Source organism: Mustelus asterias, chromosome 8 (assembly GCF_964213995.1).
Source record: "Mustelus asterias chromosome 8, sMusAst1.hap1.1, whole genome shotgun sequence".
Taxonomy (NCBI): Eukaryota; Metazoa; Chordata; class Chondrichthyes; order Carcharhiniformes; family Triakidae; genus Mustelus; species Mustelus asterias.
Genome location: NC_135808.1, coordinates 82752906 through 82777318, shown reverse-complemented (window position 1 = coordinate 82777318; position 24413 = coordinate 82752906). Strand labels below are relative to the sequence as shown.

Here is a 24413-nt window from a genome sequence, read left to right as displayed (position 1 = left end):
ACCATCTATAAAGAGAGGAGCAAATTATTTGTCCTTGCTTTGTTTAGTTATTAACACTCACATTGCAATGCATTATTAATGCAATGTTAGATATGTTGTCCATATTATACATAAGGAAGTAACGCGAGAGACCAATTATGGAAATAGATCAAAGAAAGTTATTTGAAAAGTAGCTTCCAAAGGACAAAGGCAGCCCCAAGTATGAATTAGGAGCAGGAATTGGCCATTCGGCCCGTAATGTGTGTTGAATCAACAGATTGTGCTACGCAGGGGTCTGATGCTATGGATCTTTTAGATGTTTATGAAAATAACCCACACAATGAGAAACAGAGCACTCAGGCAGCATATTACCTTCATCTGTTGATCATGGGAGTGGATGGTTTGCAGCAGCTCTGCAACCTCTTGCTGGTGATCAGCTGTCGATATGCTTCTGTCCGTTAGCACTTCCTGCAGCATTTTCTCCTTCAGCTGCAACCGCAGCCTCAGCTGTTCCACCACCTCGTCAGACCCAGTGCTAACCTTTTTCACCAACGCTGCAGTCAGATCCTGCCAGGGAGATATAAACAAAAAGGCAGCACTTCAGAATGTAGATTGGTGTTCTGCACAAATGTATCACTGAGGGACAATCCTATTCTCAGACATGCGCTCACACACTGTACCATGGTTTGATTGGTGGGCACACACTTTCCAACAAAGGGATTTCATTTCCCTTGTTAACTACTAATTAGCAAGCTCAGCTAAAATTCCTATGTGCACCATTTAAACACACTCAACTTGTTCACACAAAACCAGTCAACTGCAGCACAAAGGGACTTTATGGGAACATACTAATTGATTGGGATGAATATTTATAGCACCGACAGCGGCGCGGTAGCACAGTGGTTAGCACTGCTGCTTCACAGCTCCAGGGACCTGGGTTCAATTCCCGGCTTGGGTCACTGTCTGTGTGGAGTTTGCACATTCGCCCTGTGTCTGCGTGGGTTTCCTCCGGGTACTCCAGTTTCCTCCCACAATCCAAAGATGTGCGGGTTAGGTTGATTGGCCATGCTAAATTGCCCCTTAGTGTCCCGGGATGCGTAGGTTAGAGGGATTAGCGGGGTAAAATATGTAGGGATATGGGGATAGGGCCTGGGTGGGGTTGTGGTCGGTGCAGACTCGATGGGCCGAATGGCCTCTTTCTGCACTGTAGGGTTTCTAGGGATTCCAGGAAGAGGGGCTCGAAGATGATCGCTCAAGCAGGAAAAGATGAGATCAGAGAGATTTGCTTTGAGGAGTCCGTGTAAACCATACGTTTTATTTACTCTATGATGATTTCTATGATAATTACATTCAAATTAAATTGAGATGAGGAGAATTTCTTCATTCAGAGGGCTGTGAATTTTTGCAATTTCTACTCCAGAGTTGAGGATGCTCAGGCATTGGGGGAAATCTTACCAAAAAAATTCTAAGTGCCGAACAAGCATGAAAATGGGCAAGCTCAAACTCCCAGGCTCAATCGTATGTCACTTTGAAAAAGAGGCAAAATGTGATTCTCACCAGTAGGTGTGGGGGTGGGGGGTGTGGGGAAGAGAGCCTATTTACGTTGGGAAGTCAGCTGCTGAACTGTAAGGGTGCTACTGCGCAAGCACCCTGATCGCGCAGTGCACTGTGTACAAGTGTACACAGTGCATTGGGAGATCTGGCATTGCCCCCACTCACCCAGACATCAACCTCCCACCCCCCCTCCCAGCGTGATGAGCTGGTAAGATCGCCCCTGTGAGATTGATTGTTATTTGGACAATAGGGAATTAAGAGATGTGGGAAAGTGCAAGAACTTGAATAGAAAACCAGCTTTGATCTTCATGAATGACATAGCAGGCTGGGAGGGGGGAGTAGCTCCCCCTCCAGTTCGTATTTTGGAGTTCTAAATTTGAATATAGCCTTTTTACTTCCCACGTAGACAGACCTGTTAACAGGATTTTAGCAAAGGATAATAACCGATAGTTAAACAGTCTCTGAACAGATCGAAAACACGTGGACCGCAGCTCTTCTCATGTTTACAGCGCACAAAACTTTGCATGATATGGACCCCTGGGCTGATTATGAACATCTGTACCCTACTGTAAAATATTCAAAAACAACACAGTTGGTTATCACTGTAACATTTTGGAATTGATTCTCATTACTAATGTAATTTTCAGAAATATATTCTATTGTAGCACCATGAATAGGATTTGTATGGTCAACGATTTGATGGAGCTTTTCTTTCCGTGGCCCAGTGAGTTCCTTACCTCAGCTTCCTTGTTGCTGTTGTGTAGTGCTGCCTGCAGCTGACTGCTGACTGTGTCCTTTTCTTTCAGGGAGTGAGCATGTTTCGCTTCCATTTCCTGTTTCAGCCACTGCAGATTCTTGTAGGCCACTGTAATCTGCTCCAACTCCAGGTCCTTTCCTTTCATGAGGCTCTCTAGACTCTGAAAATCGGAGAATAAAAAGTTTCACAATCTGTTCAGATCACAGCTATTCAGCTCATTTAAATCAGGTGTCTGCCATTTCAGATGTGGCACAGATATTCCTCCCAATTGTTCAGTTTATAATACAGCATAACAGTAGGAACTCTGTAAACTGAATGGAACTCACGGGATTTCAGCAATTCCTGTTAAGATATAGACCAGTCCCCACTTCCCATCACCTCACCCTTGCGTTATTTTGTTTATTTTTCAGGCTTTAGCACTTACGTACTTTTCTCTTTTCATCAGCAAAGTAAAAATAAACAACATTGTCAGCCTTGGCTCAGTGATAACATTTGGATTCAAAGCCAAGTATGATAAGAAGAGTCAGAGGACCCATTTCAGGATGTGAGCACAAAAGTGCGGTAGACATGTCAGTGAAGTGCCAACGGAATGCAGTACTGTCAGAGACTTTAACAGATGAGACATTAATCCAAGGGGTTTTCTGCCTACTCATACGGGTATAAATGACCCTACGGCACTATTCAAAGAAGAGTAGGAAAGCTCGCTTGGTGTCAGCTGATATGGTCATCTCACTGCTCTTCGTGGGACCATGTTGTACACACACAATCCCCTTAGTGACTACACTTCAAAAGTAAGTTAGTGGGATGTTCTGGAAGTGGTGCAAGGGTTGCATATGAAAATTCCATCTTTTCCTTCAGAGTACTCGAACCTTAGTCACATCAGCATTTTCAGCTCTGATGAGATCATCAACGACCTTTCATCATTAGATGATGAGATCACATAAATTGCTGCTTCTGACTAAAGTCAAAAATCAAGGTCAACACATCAAGGCTTTGTGAATTGGGATTATTTTTAACGTTGGAACAAAAGAAGAGAAGTCTTCTACTTGTTAATTTTTTTAAACTTTGATCAGGATATGAAAACAAGGTTTAGGATGCCAAATTGAAAGATTTAATGGTTTTGGCCAGCAGCTAAACTGATGATCACCAGCTGGTGACAACGGGCTGTCAAGAAATTCTGTAAAGCAGTAAAAGGGCTGTTTTCAATGAGAGAGGTACAATATGGTTTTAAAGATAAGGACAAGTCAAGGAGGGTAGAATGTTTCCAGCTAGGTAGGGGTGAGTTCAAGTCTGTGTGGGGCTGGGAAAATCCTGGAAATTAGGTAGTGTCAGGATCCTGACACTGGCCGGAATTTTACCGCGGCTCACGGAACGGAATTGTCTGTTGGCCTCGGGTGGATTTTATGAGCTTCGTCCGAGCGAAGTCATAAAATACCGGCTACTATCTCACCTTATTCCGGTTTTCTGAAGGTTGGGTTGCAGTAAACCCAATGGGTCCGGGCAGGAAAGCAGCTGAGGTGATCAAAAAAGCGACTGAGAATCTTTACAACCGTGAGTTTCTTCCTTCCCAAGTGCGCCCAGCTGTTACACTGTGTCTGCACCTCACCAGGTTTACTGAGGTGAAGACACAGTGGGAAAAGCTTCATTAGCGAAACTGACAAATTGGAAAGTTTTTGGTTTGACCAGTTACAGTGAAGAACTCCAGCTGTGGCCATTGATTGCTGTTGAAAGCACCTCTCTCTCAAAGAGTGCAGTCATTGCAGGACAGCTGATTGCTAACTTCTTGGAAGGCACTTCATTTGTCGAGCAGCATTACTCTGCTGCCAGCTTTCAACACAGCATGAGAAGCTAATGGAGCTCTAACTTCCACCACTGTTGAGGGTCAAGGACAGAGGTCACAACAGCAAGAACCGCCCCAACAGCATCAGCTGCAATAACACCAACAGCAGCATCAAATGCCTTCGCCTCAACCATATGTCTCTCCATAGACAGAGGGGATGGACATCAAAATCCAACTGGAAAGAGGTGAGATCCCAAACAGAGAGTCTAAACATAGGGTCCACAGGTAGAGGATCAACTCTCTCAACACAGGTGAGCAGCAGTGCCTCAAGAGACTCAGGCTTGCAAGGCAGGTCACTGCTGACATTTTCAGCCCCCCGGAACAAAAGCTTCTTTTCCATGGATCAAGTGGGCATGCACTGACAACGGCTGCCACTGAAGGGCCATTCGTCCAACATATCCCAAATCCTGACACACCCTAAATCCCTAACACACCCCAGGTCTATGCCTCCTGCCAAACTGTGTACTTTCTTCTCTTTCAAGGAGAAGATACAGAGTTGTGAGTGTTCATATTAGCTTATATGGAGGGATGGGCAGGACAACATCTGTGGAGGGGACTGTGAGATATGGGTGCAAGATAGGATGAAGGATTTGGCTATTCAGATGGTGATATGAAATGCCTGCAGAAGGAGGGTTCGGTGCAGCTGAAAGCAGTGTTGATGTGAGGAGTGCTGTGCAGGAGAATGCTGGGAAAGTCAAGGTGTGGACCGTGACGATATTAAGTAACATATCTTTCTCCTGTCCCAATGGGGTCCTAGACGCTCTTAACAAACTGTTTCCAGTGTGGAGGGACCACACTTCTACTACTCAGGAAAGGGGCTCAGTAAAGACCACCCATTAGGAAATTGAGTTTTGAACTGAAGATAGTCCCGCGGTTTCAGCAGAAACAAAATAAACAAGATTCTATCGAAAAGTACATTAAACTGAATGAAGCTGATCCTTTCTCTGCTTTAGTTGATCACTCCATCCTTTTTATTTCCTACAGATATAAACACAGATGTTCAGTGTGTCCACTTACATTGATAGTCTCTTCATTATTGGAGAAGATGCAGCGGAATCTCTCCAGATCCCTTTCTTTCTCACGTAGAGCCAAGTGCAGCTGCTGTGTTTCACTCTCCTTTTCTTCCAAGGTACTGAACTTCTCATCAATTGCATGCTGGAAAGAAACAGCATAAGTGATCTCCAACTCATTACAAGATAGATATGCTCTCCCAATTCTCAGAAAGTTACACGAGTCTTAAAATCTGGGACCTGAACTATGTAAAGTACTTTGGAGCTGTGACAAATGAGTAGTAAATAGTTAGTGAGTGCCTTGGGAAGTTTGCTATGTTAAAGATGTTATAGAAATACAAACTGTAATGTTGCAGCTCTGGTTTTCTGCCACTGAAAGCATTTCTAAAATGTTCCTTAATCACAAGGATCTATTCACTACTTTCCCAATAAACTTAATTGGATAATGGATAAATGTGATTTCTCCAAGAACCTGAAAGTTTTGACAAAAGAAAGTTTGGAATATTAAAAGTATATTCTGTTCATCAAGCTAAAGTTAAAGTTTATTTATTAGTCACAAGTCGGCTTACATTCACATTGCAATGAAGTTACTGTGAAACTCCCCTAGTCGCCACGCTCCAGCCCCTGTTTGGGTACACTGAAGGAGAATTTAGCGTGGCCAATTCACCTAACCTGCACATCTTTGGACTGTGGGAGGAAACTGGAGCACCCGGAGGAAACCCATGCAGACACGGGGAAAATGTGCAAACTCCACACAGACAGTGACCTAAGCCGGGAATCAAACCCGGGTCCTTGGCACTGTGAGGCAGCAGTGCTAACCGCTGTGCCACTGTGCTGCCCCTATATTTTTTCCCCACATTTAAAACTCTACCACAAGTATTTAGGGCCTGATTTTGACTCTGTACAAGTGAATGGGTTCTGAGTGATTTAATAGCCCCCTCTTAATCTCCTGAGGGAATGTTCATCAAAAATACTCCAATTCCTAAAAGTAATCAAGCAAAATACCAGCATGCTTATCTATCCTTAAACCTTCATTATTTAACCATAGGCAGTTGTCCATCTCAAACATTTCCATTTACACTATGAGAGGACAAATGTTCTTTTAGTCTCAAGTTTCCCTTCAGGCATGTTAACTTTTGTCTTCTAACCCCATGCTGATTAACCGATTTTGCTCACATCGTTTCCACCAATAATTAATATAATTCCAGCTTTAGCTCAGTTGGTAGCACTCATTTCCTGGTATGGGTTTGAATCCAACACAGCTACTTGAATACATAATCTGGGCTGATGTACTTTGGGAGTTCTGCAATGTTGAATATACCATCTCTTGAATGCAATATTAAACCAAGATCCAATCCACATGTTCAGCATTGCCACTGCTCGGAAGATTCAGTCCATTGTCTCTAATGAATAACTGTCCCCATCCCCAAGATTGTGCAATATGGTGCAGAGATGTGAAAGAACATTTAAGCAAAACTGAGGATTAAAGGAATATTACTTTCAAAATAAAGGAAGTACAGGCTTCCTTATAATTTAGTCATTAAAAGTTTAGAGGAATGAACAGTTACTGCCTAAAAAGATACAACTGAGGAATAAACAATATCGTTTGTGCATTAAGTAAATAGGAAGCAAGATACGCTGACCTACCTCCAGAGCTTTATCTCTCTCTTTGATACGTTCTCGGAGTTTATCTACCAGTGCATCTCTTTCTTCTCTGCCTTCTTCTTCACTTTGCTGGCATTCAAAGAGTTCAACATATTGCTGCGAACATACAAAAATAATTCCTTGGAAATCTTTGGTTTTACATCAGAATTCTTCCACCTTGGACACCTGGCTGTCTCCTGTTCAGGTTGCTAAAATTAAAATCTCTCTGCAGTGGGTGCTAAAGGATCTAAATGAAGTGATTAGGCTGTGTCAACCCCAACTCCCAATCAACATGAAGGTCAGCATTAAAATCCCCATAATAATTTCAAAACCTGATTGCTCAGGACTGGTGTTGGAAACAATAAAATTGCCTTTGTCCACTGTGCCCTGATTTCAGAAAGGTTCAGGCAGATCGCTGGCACAGTGGAATTTTAGTTTTTACACAATTTGTGTAGAAACAATTTTGAGACTATTTGTGTTCACCATTATTAAAATGTAAGTCAGACACAACTGTCAGTCACCACAAATGAACATTTAATGAGTAAGTCAGGAAGTCACTATCCAAGTTAACCTGCCCTTCCAGGAACTGTACTTTACCAGTATCTTGGTAAGACACCCCCACCACTGAAACACATGGAAAGGTGTACGTGATAAGATAACTAAATACGTTAGAAAAAATCAGGCTTGTTCAATTCCACGCAAGTAAATTTTTTGTAATGATATATCTTGACTATTGACAAACAACCTTTCAGTCATTGAGAATTAAATCTTACAAGTGTGCAGCCCCATATCATCAGATTTTAATTATGGATGAAAATTTAAAAATACAAAATGTTTCTTTAAAACATTTTATTTTCTGCCTCTTCTATCTCTCTCTTAACCCAATACTTCTTTCCTTCTTAGCAGATGATAATGCAGTGAAATGAATTAGAGTTTATTATCTCCCAGGTGTTGGTTGAGGGACATGTGCAGGGCTGGAAAGTGACAGAACTACCCTTATTCTTTTTAATATGGGACTGAATTTTAGAGCCCCTCACTGCCATATTTGAGGACAGGGACGGTTCATAAAAAACAATGAGCTTCCCATTGCTTGCACAGAGCCAGGGTCCCGGTTTCGATTCCAGCCGCGGGTGACTGTGGAGGTTTCATGTTCTTCCCGTATCTGCGGGGGTTTTCTCTGGGTGCTCCGGTTTCCTCCCACATCCAAAGACATGTAGGTTAGGTGGAGGCGCAGCCTGGCAATTTTCAATGTCTAGGCTGTCAGACAAAGGCGTTCTCCTCTGATAGATTCCTGTGCCCATCGGAAGCAACCCCTACCTAAGATCATACCCCCTCCTTAATCATCCCCGCTTACCTCTAGGACTTGGGGGGCCCCCCCATTCCCACTATCCACCCTTACTGAGGTGTGCCAGGCCTGTCCAAACTCCCAGACAACTGGGGCATGATCTGTCCGTCCTGCTGTGCTGGTCAATTAGCATAGTGAGACAGGAATTTTGAGCGGGAGGCTAAAAATGCGAATCGTGGTCCTTCCAGGCCATTTTTGCCACATTATCATCTTCAAAGGGCGCAAAGCTGATTAAATATGTACATCATAATTTTAATATAATTAGTGAGCCCAGGACATTACAGTCCGGGCTCACTTAGTTTTCAAATCTTGCGGGTGGAGGTCCTCACTGGCGAAGATCACAGATACTCCCCACCAATGGGGACATAATGTGATGGTCTCGCCGGTGGAACTGGAGGCCTTGATGCCCCTCGGGTGGTCAGGGGCAGGAGTGAGTAGCACTCCTTGGGCAGTGCTAGTCTGGCACAGTGGCACTGCCCACTGGGCACCAGGCAGTGCCAAGCGGGCAGGGCCAGACCAGCTTGGGGGGGGGGGGGGGGGGGGGTGGGCCAGTGGGGGGGTGGGGAGGAGGTCAGTAGGAGGGTGGGAAGGGGGGAACTCTGCATCTTGGCCGGGGGCCTGTTGGTGGGGCCGCTGATCGGGGGTTGATGCCAGCAATCGGGAGTCGGGGCGAGCGATTGGGGGAGGGTGGGGATGAAGGGCTGGAGGCCCCCGAAGTTTGGCTCCATAACACTTCTTCCAGGGGAACTGGCCGTGGTCCCAGCAATGGGACTACAGAGCTGCTGGCCAATCTGAGCATTCTAGAGCAGGACTCCCAGATGGGAGCAAAGTCCCACTCTGAATCAATTAAGGTTGCTCCCATCATATGTGTGTGTGTTTTGCGAGAGGGGTGGAGGGGGAGATGGGGGTGGGGATGTCTCCATGCAATACAGGTGAACAGACAGCTCCTCTGACAAATCCCCACTCCTTCAATAATGCACTGAAAAGTGCTCCTGCACCAGACTGAGGCTTGAACCCACAACCTTCCAATTCATGACAAGGTATCTACCGATTTGACACAGTTGACATGCACAGACTCTATATAAGAGCGCTGGGGCTCAATCCACCTCAGGACTTTACCAATTTTGCTTCTGAACTCTCTGCTGGTACTCACATTGGGTGCTATTCTGGCAACCGACTCTATGGATTCTTCTCACTTCCAGTAAGGAACAACAAATCTGAGCTCTGATTTCTGCTCAGATGGCTGAGATTTAGAATTCTCCACTCAAATGATAAATAACATAATGTGATGTGTAACAAAAAAGCAGCTTCTAACTGCTATCCAGTGACATCTCTTGGAAAGTGTGTGTGGGCAGAACAAGACTCAGCAGCGATGCAATCGCCAATTGAGTAGTTTGTTCACTGTGCACACTCATACAAGAATGAAACATAGGAATTTTGAGGAGGTACCACAAAGCTGCCAAGTGGTACTATATCCCAGCAAGACATTTGAACTTTCATAGAGATTGGGAGGAATGAGAAGTAATCCAGGGGAAGGGATGAAATCAATAAAGGGAAAGAAGTGCATCCAACTGTAAGACAAAGAGTAACTGGATTGTGTTGCTGTGAGGTTCCAGGATCGGGTGCCTCTTTGTACCTGCAGGAAATGCTCTTTATCCTGTAATCTCTCTTTCAGGCACTGGATGTTCTCCCCCTGGACATGGACTTCACGCTGATGCGCTCTCTCCAGGGCTTGATAGTGCTGCTCCTTCTCCTGGAGCTCCTGTCGGATCTGTTGCAGTGTGTTGCGCAGCTCCTGAAACAAGCCACCAACAGCCAAAATTACCGGTAGCATACCACAAAAAGAATACAGATTCTCTGCACCAATTAGCACTCAAAGGAACTGTATGGTATAATTAATTTTGCAAGTCTAAAATTAGCTACAATATTGTTGACCCAGAAACAGTCAGAAAGCAGTGGAAAATCCATATCAGCAGCAGATGCAGAGATTCTTTGATGAACTAGCACAAGAAATTTGACAATCGTGAGACTTGGGTATAGTTAATACATTATTCTTCACGAACATCTGCTCTAACTTGTTAATCAGATGTGCGGCCTTTTCTTTCAACCACGTGGGCCCTTTATCTTGGTCACTTAAAGGGACTAACTTGTACTTGGCCTGCATGGGAATTTCCAAGTTGCTGTGTGGGCATACAGTTTAGAAGGAATGTGCTCTTCACCTTAGGGACCCAGCTTCAAATCCAGCCAGTCTATTGAGTGAAAGTTTATTTTGTTTCAGGTAGTAGTAACATAGAATCATACAGCAATACAGCACAGAAGCAGACCTTTTGGCCCAACTGGTCCATGCTGACCATGGTGCCCTCCCAGCTAGTCTCAATGCCCACATTTGGCCCATATCCCTCTAGTTCTTTCCCATTCATGCCATTATCCAAATGCTTTTTAAATGTTATTTAAACCTGCCTTAACCACTTTCTCTGGCAACTCATTCCATATATGTACCACTCTCTGTGTGACGAAGTTGCCCCTTAGGTGCCTTTTAAATCCTTCCCCTCTCACCTTAAACCTATGCCCTCTAGTTTTCAATTCCCCTACCCTGGGAAAAAGACTGAGTGTTCATCTTATCTACGTCCCTCATGATTTTATACACTTCAATAAGGTCACCCCTCATTCTCATACGTTCCAAGGAATAAAGCCCGAGCCTGGCCAACTGCATCGTTCCGAGTGTTTTTTGGCACTGCTACTTGACACAATGGAAAATCTCAGTCAGAGAGGCTGGAAGGATTGGTGCCAATGATGGAAAAAGTTACACAAGCGAATTAGAAGGTTCTTCTCCCTAATGGGGGATAAGGCAGAATACAGGAATCTACATCCAGTTTGCTACAAAACTCCTGATCTGGCATGTTCCTGACAGCGGATATTATAACTCCATAATATATGCATACCTCAACTTGGTGAAAAACAAATTACAAAAAGCATACTGGGCTGGAAAAGAATCTGAGCCAACACAATGCATACAAGGAAAATATACACTTGGGCCTGCATTTTCAGGATGGTGAGCGTTTCCCCCACTCTATATTTGGAGAACACAACCAGCCCTTTCTGACAGGCCTGGTGCCATTTCACGCTCCAATGAGCATTGATTAGCAACAGGCGGGACTTCCATCCACACCTGGATGGAAGTCCTGCCTTGGAGAGCTCAGATTGGCCAACAGCTCTCCAGCCCACCCAGGCAGAGTGTTGCAGTGGCCAGAAGAGGTACTGCAGCTGTTCTTGCTGTTTGGGGGGGGGGGCAGAAGTCTCCAGTCTGAGAGAAGAGGGTGAACTTAGACCAAGGGTCTTCTGATGGATGAACGCCCACCCCTCCCCCACTTCCTGCCTGAGATCAAGGGTGAGACGTTTTCTGTTCCCACCCTCAGTCATCAGGTGCCCGCCAACCTAAAAATTGAAGCCGGGTAGGGAAAGGCTCTTAAATGGCCACTTAGGGGCCCTGATGGGACATGGGTGGGCTTCCCATCCGAGGGCCTGTCTGTACCACCATAAAGGCGTGTCTGAGTCACCCCCATGCTCCCCCCTTCACCTTAGAACCCACTGGGGGAGCATAAAATTCTGGACTTGGAAAACAAAGATTTTATTTAAAACACCAAAATGCTCACTTGATTGTGATTAACGGTAGCCTCCTTTTGCTGATGCATCTCCTCAAGTTCAGTCTCGATCAGTTCTTTCCTTCTTCTGGCTCTGGTCAGTTCATACTCTTTCTGGCGTAGTAGCCTCTGCCTTCGCTGCAATTCCAGCTGATTGGAAAAGGAGGTGCTTTGTAGTTCCAGCAGCTCAGCTTGTTGTTGGGCACGTGGAGGTACTGCCTGTCCATTAATACTCTGACAGGATGTACAACGCTATAGCCCAGAAGAAACAGAAATGTGGAATGGGATGAGAAACAAGCAATATACATAAGCAATAAAGATAGAATTACACTTTTCAGCTTGAAAATTTTGGGTGGAATGATTTAAATTAACATTTCTTACTTCAACATCTTCTAATATTATCCTTCTCTCAATGCATACTGTCTCCAATCTCAAGGTTAAGTGGTCAGGCAGATAGCCTACATTCAGGGCTCAACTTCCACTTTCCTTGGCTCAAAGGTAATGCACTTCCCATTCCAGCAATTTGAGCACAAATCTAGCCTTACACAAGTCTTGCAGTAGAGGAAGTGCTGCACTATTGGAAGTGTGATTTTTCAGATGAGGGACAGAATCATCTGCTCTCACTGGTGGTGAGTTTGGAGGTAGGAAGGGAATTTACTTAGGCAGGTGGTGGTGTACCTGAACCCCACTACCTTCCCACATCTACTAGAAATCATTTCTGGGTGGGAATGGCCCATGGTTGATGTACCTACCCCACTGCCACTTGAAGCCTTTAAGTGGCCAATTAATGACCACTTAAGAGCCTCAACCCTCTGCCAGTGAGTTTAACCCAGCTGTCAGTGGACCTGTGGCATTCACAACAGATGAACCCGTGCATGCTGCTTGTCACCTTTGTCAGGTGGGATCCTTCCATCAAAGGCAACCCTTGCCTGATCAAGGGACTAGACTTCCCCTGGAATGAAGACCCTGGGGGTGCAAATCCTGCCTAGTGAGAGTTGCTGGACAATCAAAGGCCCGGAGTTCTTGGGCTTAGCAACACCACTAAACTCACTAAGAAAGCCATGGCTACTGCTGGACAGACATGCCCCAGAGTCTCAAGATCGCTGAGGGCACAGGCTCTAGGTAACGTATACTGGGTGGAGGAGAATTTGCTACTTTACATCAATGATTACACTTCAAAAGTATTTAATTGTCTGTGAAGCACTCTGGCAGGTCCTGAGGGTGTGAGAGATCTAAGTAAAGACAAACGTTGTTCAGAACACTTAGCCCTCCTGTTCTGCTTTAGACAATGAGGGGCAGTTGGAGCATTAACCCAACATCTCATTTGAAAAACGGCACTTCCAACAGAATACAAATTCATGCTTTTACTGTGGATGCTCAACTCAAACAACAACCATTTTCTGCTGTGATGGAACTGCTAGCAGCCTTTCATCACTAGGAGATGAGGTAATATGGCATACTGCAGTATAAAATACTTAAATAAATGATCAGACTCAACAAAGCAGGGCTGTGTGATTGGCCGACATCTTCTAGTTTGCGGCAGTGATGGGTGCATTGCCAATTGCCCATGATGTTTCCTATGACCTGATGATACTACCCATTTTCAGCCCTTATCTTCTGATCCTGGCCGAAGCAGAAATGGATCAGTGCTGTCTCACCAGGAAGTTCAGTGAGCAAGAATATCCGGGAAGGAGAGAACATGCCCTTTTCATACAACAGTAGCTGCAGTATTCAGGTAAGTTTTTAAAGATCCAAGTCTCTTAATGTGGGTTAGTGAATGGGTGAATTAGTGAATTGGTAGGTGTGTAGGCGAGTGAATGGATGAGGTGGGTGAATGGGTGAGGTGGGTAGTGCAGTAGGTGAGGGAGTAGATGAGTGGGTGAAAGTAGATTGGTGGGTGAGTGGATATTCAAGTGATCGGGGAGTAATCAGGTGGTCGGGGTCTGGTCGCCGGTTTTGATGATGTGTGTGTGTGTGTGTGTGGGTGGGGGGCGGCACGCAAGAGAGAGAGTTCGAGGGTGATTGGGTCGGAAGGGGTAGTTGGGTCTTTCTTGGTGGTGGAAGTTGGTAGGGAATGTAGTCTTCATCGGATGGTCAGTAGGGTGATTTACACTGGCTAATCCCCGAGTTAGACCAGCTATTAAACTGTCTAACATTTCCAGTCTAAACATGCAGGCGAATCCCGTGGATCTGGCCCAAATCTGTGACTTGAGCTCAGCGTTCACCGAGGATTCTGGGCATGAGAAATCAATCCTTTGGAAATTTAAATGTCCTGGCATGTCAGGGCTTCCATAGGGTCCCAACACGTATCGCCATTAGAACAAGACATAACGCCTGAGGAACACGAAGTACAGGATTACAGACAAAATTAATGAAAGGCAAGAAAGGTTTGAAGTGCAGGGTTGTGCAGTCCAAGGCTATTTAAGTTACCTTTTCCCCTTTTGCCTACCTTCAGGTTTTCAAGCTGACTTCTATGAAGTATCTCCCTCAGTTTGGCCTGAGTCTCATTTTGGCCATCAATTACACGATAAAGCTCTTCAACCTGGATTGGGGCAGGGTTGTTGGAGGGGACAAAGACCATTGGAATTTCAAGCTCTCAAAATATTATTACCATCTACAAAACTATCTGAAGTTTGCAGGCTGTGGCTGCTCTTCAAGGGAGAAGATTTCTTCTGGTGCTATTTCATGCGTTAGGGGATAACTCCTGAAAGCAGTAAACACTGAAAATCTTCACACTACGTTTACAGTTTTACTAACAGAAAGGCTACCCCCTTCCCCAACTAGTCATCTGAAGAGGTTGCCCCCTACATTTGGGGCGCATACCTGCTTGGCTCCTCTGAAATATTATTTTAAGTGTACCCCTCAGAGGGCTTATCCACTCCTTAGTCAAGCTCAGCAGTCTCAAAATGGCTTGAGGCTTCAGAGCTGCCAACCCCATGATTGGGGCAGCAGCATCGGGGGCCGGCACTCCATCTTCATGTTGATAGTGAGCTCAAAGGCGAACTCCTTCCTGTGATGGTCTCACTGTCAGCCACAGGTATGGGACCCCCATTTAGTCCTGATTTCCCAACGTCTGCAGAAAATTCTACGCATGACATTTCTCCTCCAGTGTCTACATCAGAGAATTTTTACCTCCTTCTCCTTGTTTTCCAAAGCCTCCTTCTGTTCCATCTGGGTTCGGTCCTGCTTCTGTGCTGTGTAGCGCATTGCCCTTAGTTCACTTTCCATTTCTCTTAAATTCTCCTGCAGCATCTGGAGAAATAAAGTCACAAGAGATTTACTATTTGCACAAAGCATGGTGGGAAAAAGTTTAATTAAAAAGAAACTTAATTATCCAGGCTGGACTAGGATTTTGTGTTTGTTCCATGGACTGTTTGATGGTTATATTTTTAAAAACCCCAAGCTGATGGGACAAAGTGACAAGGGAGTCCACACAAGACAGTGAGCTTGCAATAGTTTGTTTGGGAAGTTAAAGGTCATGCAATGGAAAAAGTTTCCTGTCCAGTACTTGCACCATTTTGGGGAAATAACTGAAACTCCACTGTACTTCAACTTGGTATTTCCACCCACCTCAACAGCAAGGATGCCCAACCAGTACTACGAGGGTCAGTTGAGGCCTGACAACTTCATTCTTGCAGCATCAGCAGTTTTGTGCTAAAGACTCTGTTTATCCACTGGCTCATCCTATTAGAATTTTTTGTGCCTGAAGATTTGAAAACGATAGTTCTCTATTCCCTCGAAAAAGTCATATTCAATTAAAAACATTAACTCTGCTTCTCTCTCCACAGAAGCTGCCAGACCTGCTGAGTTTTTCCAGCACTTTTTTTTCTTTCAGATCTCCAGCATCCATGGTATTTTGCCTTTATTGTCGTACTATTCCCTCACTACTTTATAAATCCCAAATCAAAGCAGCAAAACACACAAAACAATGGTCAAGACAAATAATGTTTCTGCAAAGGCTGGCATAAGGGAACACTTCAAAAAGGATAATGTTTATAAAGGACTTGAAGCTATTGATCTGACAGAGTGCCGGTCACAGTAATTATCTGGAGATCCATGCAGTTGGATTTTTAGTGAAACACTGACTTTGCTAGCTCATGCTTGTCATAGCTTCTCCGGCTTTCAAATACAGATGAGTTATACCGAACTGAGTTAAATTCAGCAACATGAGACATCTGTAAAAGGGAAATGGATTTAAACTTTGTATACGGACCCTGAGGCTCCATGGTACACAACTGTGTTTTACAACCCATGAGTGCAAAAGCTTAAGACATCTTTACTACAAAGCCTCTGAGTCTGACCTCTAATTAATAACAATGTATGGACATTTTTGTGCCCTAGTCTGTTCTTGGGATGAAACTTTACAAACATACTGTAGGGTGAGAGCCATAGCTCAGTTGATAGCACTCTCACCTGTGAATCATAAGGTTCTGGGTTCAAATCACACTCCAGACACTTGAGCACAAAAATCAAGGTGACACTCCTGTGCTGCACTGTTGGAGGTCTTGTCTTTCAGATAAGACACTGAACAGAGGCCACATTTGCCTGCTCAGGTTGATATGAAATATCCCATAGTATTATTTTGAAGAAGAGCAGAGAGGTTATCCCTGGTGTCCTGGCCAATATTAATCCATATTTAACATTAAAAAAAGATATTCCGAACAATGTCACACTGATATTTGGGGAGTTTGCTATGTGCAAACTAGCTGCTACATTTCCAACATTACAACAGTGACTATACTACAGTTTGTAGCCCTTTTGGATGTTTGGTGGTCCTGAAAAGCACTATATAAATGCAAGTCTCCTTTTCCTGTCTTTATGTTAGAACTTAAGAATCAAATGAGAAAGGATTTGATCAGTGTGGGCTGGGTTCGAATCCATGATGCAAAGATATTTAACGTGTATTTATAATAAAGATACGAGAAATGTAGAATTCTCCTGAGTTTTTCTGAAAATAATAGTGTTTTATATTGTGTGATGTAGAATATTTTTAATTTATTGTAACGCAGCAACTTTGACATCATCAATTCAATGAATGTGACTGCAAATCCAGTCAGCTCATTAAATAGCACCACGGAGACAGTGCAATATGATCTTAAAAGGGAGAACATTGTTGTGTGACAAACCAAATAGGCCAAATATAGCATTACATTGTGTGGGAACCTCACTCACCTCAGACAACAATGTGCTTGCAGGCAATGCTTCAAATCATTCGACTATTTCTGAGGGGTCTTTGTATGACGATTGTCAGAGGCGGTGAGGGGGGCCATTGGTGTGGGGTGGGGGTGAGGAAAAACTGCTGTGGTTTTATGTTTTGCCTCCTTGGTTCTGGTCTCATGTCTGCAGCAGCACTGCTCGAAAGAACAATTTAGATCTGCATGTCATTCACACACCAAACATCTTCCACTCCTAGCAGCATTCCAACTAACCTCGTTGGCAGACTCAGTCTCCTGGATTCTGCCCTGCAACCCATGTACTTGGACCTGGGCTTTCTGCAGTTCAGTGACGCACTGTCCAGCTGCTGACTCATACTGATTCAACTGCTGCTGCTGCTCCTCAATCAAGTTCTGCGGGGACAAATGGTTAAATATTAATTTGTTTGTTCAAATATTTCAGCCTGGTGTCAAAGCAGTGTAATCCTGCAGTTAACCCATATCTGCCCAGGGCTCCACATACTCAATGGTAATTTTTTCCACTATTTCATGCTGTTCACTTTGCTCACAGCAAATCAGTGAAGTTATGAAGAATCCCATAAAACAAATAAATAACAGCCTTGGTTCTGCAGTGTGGCATACTTGGCATGGTTTATTTTTTGCATGGGCATTGGGACAATATAATTCAAAGTATAACACAGTTCAGGAATTGAGAATTTTGAAGCACTTGAACTTGGTGGTAAAATGTAGCCATGCGTTCAGTCAGGATATTCAGTACTCTCTGGATATCACAGACTCAGCAAGTGCATAAATATTCAACAGCGTGGGACATCAGAGCAGAGTCAAGTCAGTTCCTCACCTGAGGTGCATGTGATCCTCCCTGTCCATGCGTAGCCGAGTCACGAAAACCCAATCAGAAACAGAACTGCTATTTCCTCCCTACCCCAACATGGGGACCAAGGCCAACTGCTGTTCCTGCTGAGATCAGCTAACTGAGGACAAATTAGGACCTTGGATTCACCATGTGTCTCACTAGATATTGCACTTATCCACCGACGCAGCAGGCTGTCCCAAATTGATGCTAATATATCAGTTTGTATAATGCAAGAACACAGGAGTTGATATTCAGTCTGTGGCTTTTTAAGAACATAAGAAATAGGAGCAGGAGTAGGCCATCTAGCCCCTCGAGCCTCACCTTGTGGTAGTAGCAGTAAACATGAATCTCAGCAGAGTGAGCTCATAAATGGAAAATTATCACAATATTTTTAATTGATAAACAAGATATCTTGACAGCAGGGGTGTAGCCATAAGATTACACTTACCCAGAACGGTAGGGAGTGGTAAAGCAGGTGTTCCAAAATTTGCACACACACACCAACTGTTGTCCTCCTCCACCACCAACCTCAGCCTTCTGGCCCCAAATTTGAACTCTGGCTTTGTATATATCATATGTGCTGCCCCCTATCCTGAAACAGAATTCGACTAACAAAAACAAAATGGCATCTCCAGCGTAAGAATGCAAAAATACTCCGAATCCTGACAATGCTTAAATTACTAGATTTACTAGGATGCTACCAGGACTTGATGGTTTGAGTTATAAGGACAGGCTGGATAGATTGGGACTCTTTTCTCTGGAATGTAGGAGGCTTAGGGGTGATCTTATAGAGCTCTATAAAATAATGAGGGGCATGGATCAGCTAGATAGTCAATATCTTTTCCCAAAGGTGGAAGAGTCTAAAACTAGAGGACATAGGTTTAAGGTAAGAGGGGAGAGATACAAAAGGGTCCAGAGGGGCAATTTTTTCACACAAAGGGTGGTGAGTGTCTGGAACAGGCTGCTAGAGGTAGTAGTGGCGGGTACAATTTTGTCTTTTGAAAAGTATTTAGACAGTTACATGGGTAAGATGGCTATAGAGGGATATGGGCCAAACGCGGGCAATTGGGACTGCTTAATGGTTAAAAAAAAGGTCTGGCATGGACAAATTGGACCGAAGAGCCTGTTTCCATGCTATAAATCTCTATGACTCTTTGACAATGCGCTTAATTGTGTACTATACCTCCCTAATTCGATGGCAATTGGACATCTCTGCTCCATTAACACCTGATGTTAAATTCCCCATTCTCTGATAAGACAACTAGGAAGTAAAAATCTTTAAAGATTACAGGGCTGACTTGACTGGGCTGGTGTCTACAATTACATAGCAGTATGACCTGAAGGTTTTGCCAAGACCAAAGTCAAACAATGTCAGGTTATAACAGGGGAAATGTGAAATTACAACTTGATTTTAGAGGTTTGTTTTGTTGCTGATACAAATCTTAATAACACGAATAAGACATAGAAATAGAGAAAAAAAAAACAACTGTTAACATCTGCTTCACATTTCCACTCAGTACTGAAGCAGACCTAGGCAGTAATCCTCAGGGCCTGGGAACCTGCTAAATTACCGATCTGAACATCGGGAGTAGTAGTTGAGACCAGGCTCTCTGCTGAATGGAGGAGACTGTGTCATGGTATATGGCTGCTACTGAACATTGAGCATGGTGGGTGGGGGGAGTGGCAGCATGCTACATGGGTAAGTATTAAAAACTGAAAGAGCGGCATCACAGTGTTCAGCAGAGTTAATGTCCTATGTGACTCCTGGAACTATAACAAACAAAGGAGCTTGTTTACCACTGGGGTGGCAGAGAGGTCTCAGCTGGTCTTAGGCATTTGGTCGTTTTTCTTTCTTAAAATTTCAGGTGTCTCATATTCCCCACTGAAACCATAGATTATCCAACTACTTGCTGTTCCAAAAATGCCAAATTTTAAATTTAAACAATTTATAATGCAGGAGAAAAGGGATATGCTGGCAGGTTGACAAGTTGGCACCAGGGAGCTATATTATCCCCCAAGCTTTTGTTTATTCAAGATAGGTGCAATGTCTGGACATATTCATGCCTGCAGAGGACTGGTCTCTGCGTATAAATATATGTAACTCTAGCAAGAGCTACATTGTGAGCCCAACTGATAAACTTATTGGTTGTTAGTAAATAAGCTTGAGTAAGAATTACACTAAATACTGCCCAATCACGGAGTCATATTTAGCGTTAGATATGTGCTCTGAATTTTATAAATTGGAAACAGCCAAAAGGACGTGCTGTTTGACATGATCCACCAGTTGCTGGGATGTACGGCCCAAGTACCTCGCATTGCACTGGCAGCAACATTCATATATCACATTACTCATTTGTGTGGTGGATAGAATGTCTTTTTGGCTTGACGGCAACATCCTATTAATGGAAAACGCCACTCGTGTTGCCACTGTATAGTAGCAGCATGAAATAGCTAGTTTCACCTGTTGCTCAAATTTTTGAGATACTTCATTATTACAGGGTCTTTTGAGGTAGACTGGGTATTTTTCAGGTCTGAAGGTGGTGGCCTGAACGAGAAATGATCTAACTGGGGTAGTCATTATCTCACAGGATAGCTTTGATGTGGCATATTTCAGCAAGATTCCATGGTGAGCAAATGGCTCAGGTCATATTTACCAAGATTGCCGATAAGGACAATCTTGTAGTGAGTGAAGCTGTAGGAAACCCAACGATATATTGACGAATGAAGTTGGGCTTGTGGCAGAGTGGACATAGGAGAGAAGCCATTTGCAGATTTCACAACTAACATGTTGAGAATTTGAGCACAGGATGGACCGCATTAAGATGTACCAGGATACTCCTCTTTGCTATTAGTAAACAGCCATGTGTAAATGTTGGACAGGGGTAAATGATTGAGCTCATTAATGATGCCTCGCCCATTGTGAAAGGGCTTGCTAACTCTCATTATCTAGATTCACATAAGAATGTAAGCACCACAATAGACATCAGCAGCTTAGGAGGACAAGAAACTGCACATGACAGCAATGACATGTATTATCCCAGTCAGTCTGGTGATTGATGGATAGTATTACTGGCAGATGTCCCATAGAATTGCTCAATGTGTTGGAATTTAAACCCTATGGTATTGCTCAGTGTGTTGGAGTTTAAACCCTATGGTATTGATCAGTGTGTTGGAGTTTAAACCCTATGGCATTGCTCAGTGTATTGGAGTTTAAACCCTATGGCATTGCTCAGTGTATTGGAGTTTAAACCCTATGGCATTGCTCGTGTATTGAAGTTTAAACCCTATGGCATTGTTCAATGTATTGTAGCTTATAGTTCTGCAGTGGAGAGGAAGAAGATGCTTTAGGAGCAAGAAAAGATTTGGTTTAAAAAAAAGTACTTGTGAGAAGTGCTCAACATTGTTAGGTAAACACTTTATAAGTTCTTTTTAAATATTCATTCCTAAGATTGAGTCAATCTTGTTGTTTTTGCAGTGTGGTTTTATTTAGTATGCATTATTATGGATTAGTGACATGGAGTCCACAATTATTGTTTGAAGGGATAGCCTCCAAAATTACACAAACAAATCCCAAATATTCATTACCCAAATAAAATTACAACCAGAGATAATATTTTTGTTTATGTATCAGGTAAAAGGTAATATAAAATAAACTCAGTAGAACCAAGAGAGGGAAATTATTCCTGTTGATAATATAAATGTGTTTTGAGCATAAAGCACTTTCACTAAAATTAACTGGGGGAATTCTTCAGCCCCAGAATAAAGATGTGGGTGTGAATTAAATTGTTTTAAGAAATGAAAGACACTAGAGAGTGATTACAGAGTTGCAATCTAACTCTGGGTTCTAAAGTCTGATCTAAATCAATTTAAATACATGAATTGATAGTATTATCTTTGCCCTTTGATTATATTAGATACCAATTATATAAGCATGTTATTTAACAAGTTTTACTTGATTATTTTCCTCCACATAAGCAATGCTAATTGATATGGGCATGTGCTGGTCTGTTAACCAGTACCCATGGCATTCACTGAGTTACTGATCACAAGTTTAGCACTCTGCATAACGGATCATGTGCAGGCTTTGCTATTCTTGTGTTGGACATGGAACTCACTTAAAAAGTGACTAGTTACTGTGATGGATAGATGATGGGATTGCTATTCCAGGGAGTTGAGATCAAATAGGTTGAAGGAACTGCTTTATTTGAACCTATCTGTAATTTTGAGCAACTCCAGCGAGGCAATTGGGCAAAACTAAGTGAATGATCAGCTGACAATCAGGGTAGCATTTTCAGCATAACAGATTGTTCCAGCTGTGATCTCCCATACCTATAATAAGGAAAATTATATTACACCTAGATTAGGGTCCATTTTCTATTTAATGTGACATTCTTTATGCATACTTAAAACACAAGACTGAAATAACTGTTAGCACAAATGCAACAGTCATAGGGAGGGATTTAATGTCACCCCCACCTGCACTTCGCCAAAGGTGATTCTGAGGCAGGGGGCAGCATTTCATTGGATGGGGACCCCGCCACCTCAACTCTCTGCCCAATTGATCACTGCATTTACATCAGTACTAATGCTTCTGGGGGAAGTTAGATTCTGGTAACACCATTGCGGCATAAATGACACTGCGATGCCTTCAAGAGATGTTTTCACCTCCATGGTAACAGCAAAGCTAGGTTTTGGCTTTTAGCATTGGCCTTGTGGAAGGTTTAGAGCCAGAAACTTCAATTTTGAAACTACAGAGGGCAGTGGGAGCCCTACATTTGTCACCAAAACTGGCAACACCCTCACTGATCTGATCACCAGGGGACCCCAAGGGAACTAAATCCCTAACTGGCAGTGAGGACCCTGCCACCATGGGCATCACTTCATTGCTGAACCTCCTCCAGTAGAGTGGAAATCCTGCCTCGGATGGCTGCTGGCTAATAGAAGCCGGAAGCTCTCCACCACCAACTGTGCCACTGGAGTCAGTGGCTGCTGCCGATAATGTACTTGGAGCCTTCACCAGAGTTCATTGTTAGATTCCTGGAGAAAGATATGCGAGATGGCGGTCATTGCCAGGGAGGGGAATCAGAGGAAAGTGCAGGGTCGGTGGTTCTCTGTGGGCATCTCCTTCCCACCCTGAGTACCTTTGAATTAGGGACTCTCTTGAAAGCCGCAAGGATGTGCTTGTTGGTCTCCTAGATAGTCAGTGTCCCATCCGCTGCTAGGTGGTGGGTATTATGTTCAATGTTACAGGTGATAGAACTAACTTGGTGTTTAAATCTTTGTTTATTAGTATCACAAGTAGGCTTACATTAACGCTGCAATGAAGTTACTGTGAAAATCCCCTAGTCGCCACACTCCGGTGCCTGTTCAGGTACACTAAGGGGCAATTTAACATGGCCAATGCACTTAACCGGCACATCTTCCGGACTGTGGGAAGAAACCACAGCACCCGAAGGAAACCCACGCAGACATGGAGAACATGCAGACTTTGCAGACAGTGACCCAAGCCAGGAATTGAACCCAAGTCTCTGGCGCTGTGAGTGCCACCATGCAAGTTGGTAAACACTGGTGGTGGTGGTGGGATGAGGCCCTTAATTGGGCACTAACTGCCAACTAAGGGTCTCAATTGGCATCTGCTGCAAGCCTTCCTGCCTGGACTTAATTGGAGGGAGGTTTGAGATGGCAGGGTCCCCACCCAATGAAAACATTGTTGCCACGGTGTTACCAAAATCTAACTGCCCCCAGAAGCAGTAGTGCTGATGTAAATGCAGTGATCAATGTTACTGTCAATCATTACAACAGGTCACCAATGGTGTTAATGATTCCACGATCAACTGGTGGAAGAACAGTAGAAAGAACAGGTCTTGTCTGAAGGGAAAATAACAAAAGGATAAATTTATTAGATTCTTGCATGCTGAGCTTGAAGGACAATATAATCTGCACTACAGTGAAGTAGCTTCATATCTGATCCATGTGCTCACGTCAGGTCCTTAAAGGCAGCAACAATTTATGTTGCATGAGAAAAGGATGATGATTGACTGGCAAGTCAACTCTGATTGGTACATTCTTAGAGGTTGGCAAGGAGCTCAATCTGAAGGCCAAGATGACTCAAGCTCTTTTTTTAAAAACTTGCCCTCTCCTCCACCCTGCCTGAATGGCAGCTAAGAGAGGAGATTTTCTGTCTGCCCTGTCAGCTGTAATGAAGTATGCACAAGTGCAAGAATAGAAAGGGCAATTGCAAAGCAGAAAGCTATTAAATGCTTTAATACAAACATTTTTATTCAAGGGGACACTGTGGGATTGGTAGATTCTGGACTTATCCTCGGATACCAAATCTAGGCCAGTCCAATGGTGTGAAAGTGTTCTCTGTCCATTGACTGTAGATGCTGTATATGAAATGAGTTTGGGCAGTCTAAATACATTTCTTGTCAGAGTATGATCCTACGATGGGAAAACTGGCACTAATTAACAATCTCATTCCAAGAGAATTATATGGCAAACCTTCTGAGGTTGGAGCCAAGGCATACTGTTTGGGTACACATACAGTGGGCGGCACGGTAGCACAGTGGTTAGCATTGCTGCTTCACAGCTCCAGGGTCCCGGGTTCGATTCCCGG

At 43.7% G+C, this 24413-nt stretch overlaps 1 protein-coding gene across 16 annotated transcripts in view; it reads right to left on the bottom strand.

Moving 5' to 3' along the window:
* Positions 1 to 24413, bottom strand: part of pde4dip (phosphodiesterase 4D interacting protein) — a 425654-nt gene that overhangs the window by 137886 nt on the left and 263355 nt on the right. For all 16 annotated transcript variants that reach the window (XM_078218377.1, XM_078218378.1, XM_078218362.1 and 13 more), the window contains 9 exons: positions 17200 to 17337; positions 14903 to 15022; positions 14220 to 14312; positions 11783 to 12022; positions 9766 to 9924; positions 6788 to 6901; positions 5148 to 5285; positions 2271 to 2450; positions 352 to 546 (listed from right to left, as the gene is read on the bottom strand). In XM_078218377.1, coding sequence (XP_078074503.1) covers positions 352 to 546; positions 2271 to 2450; positions 5148 to 5285; positions 6788 to 6901; positions 9766 to 9924; positions 11783 to 12022; positions 14220 to 14312; positions 14903 to 15022; positions 17200 to 17337 — 1377 coding nt within the window. The remainder of the gene's footprint in view (positions 1 to 351; positions 547 to 2270; positions 2451 to 5147; positions 5286 to 6787; positions 6902 to 9765; positions 9925 to 11782; positions 12023 to 14219; positions 14313 to 14902; positions 15023 to 17199; positions 17338 to 24413) is intronic.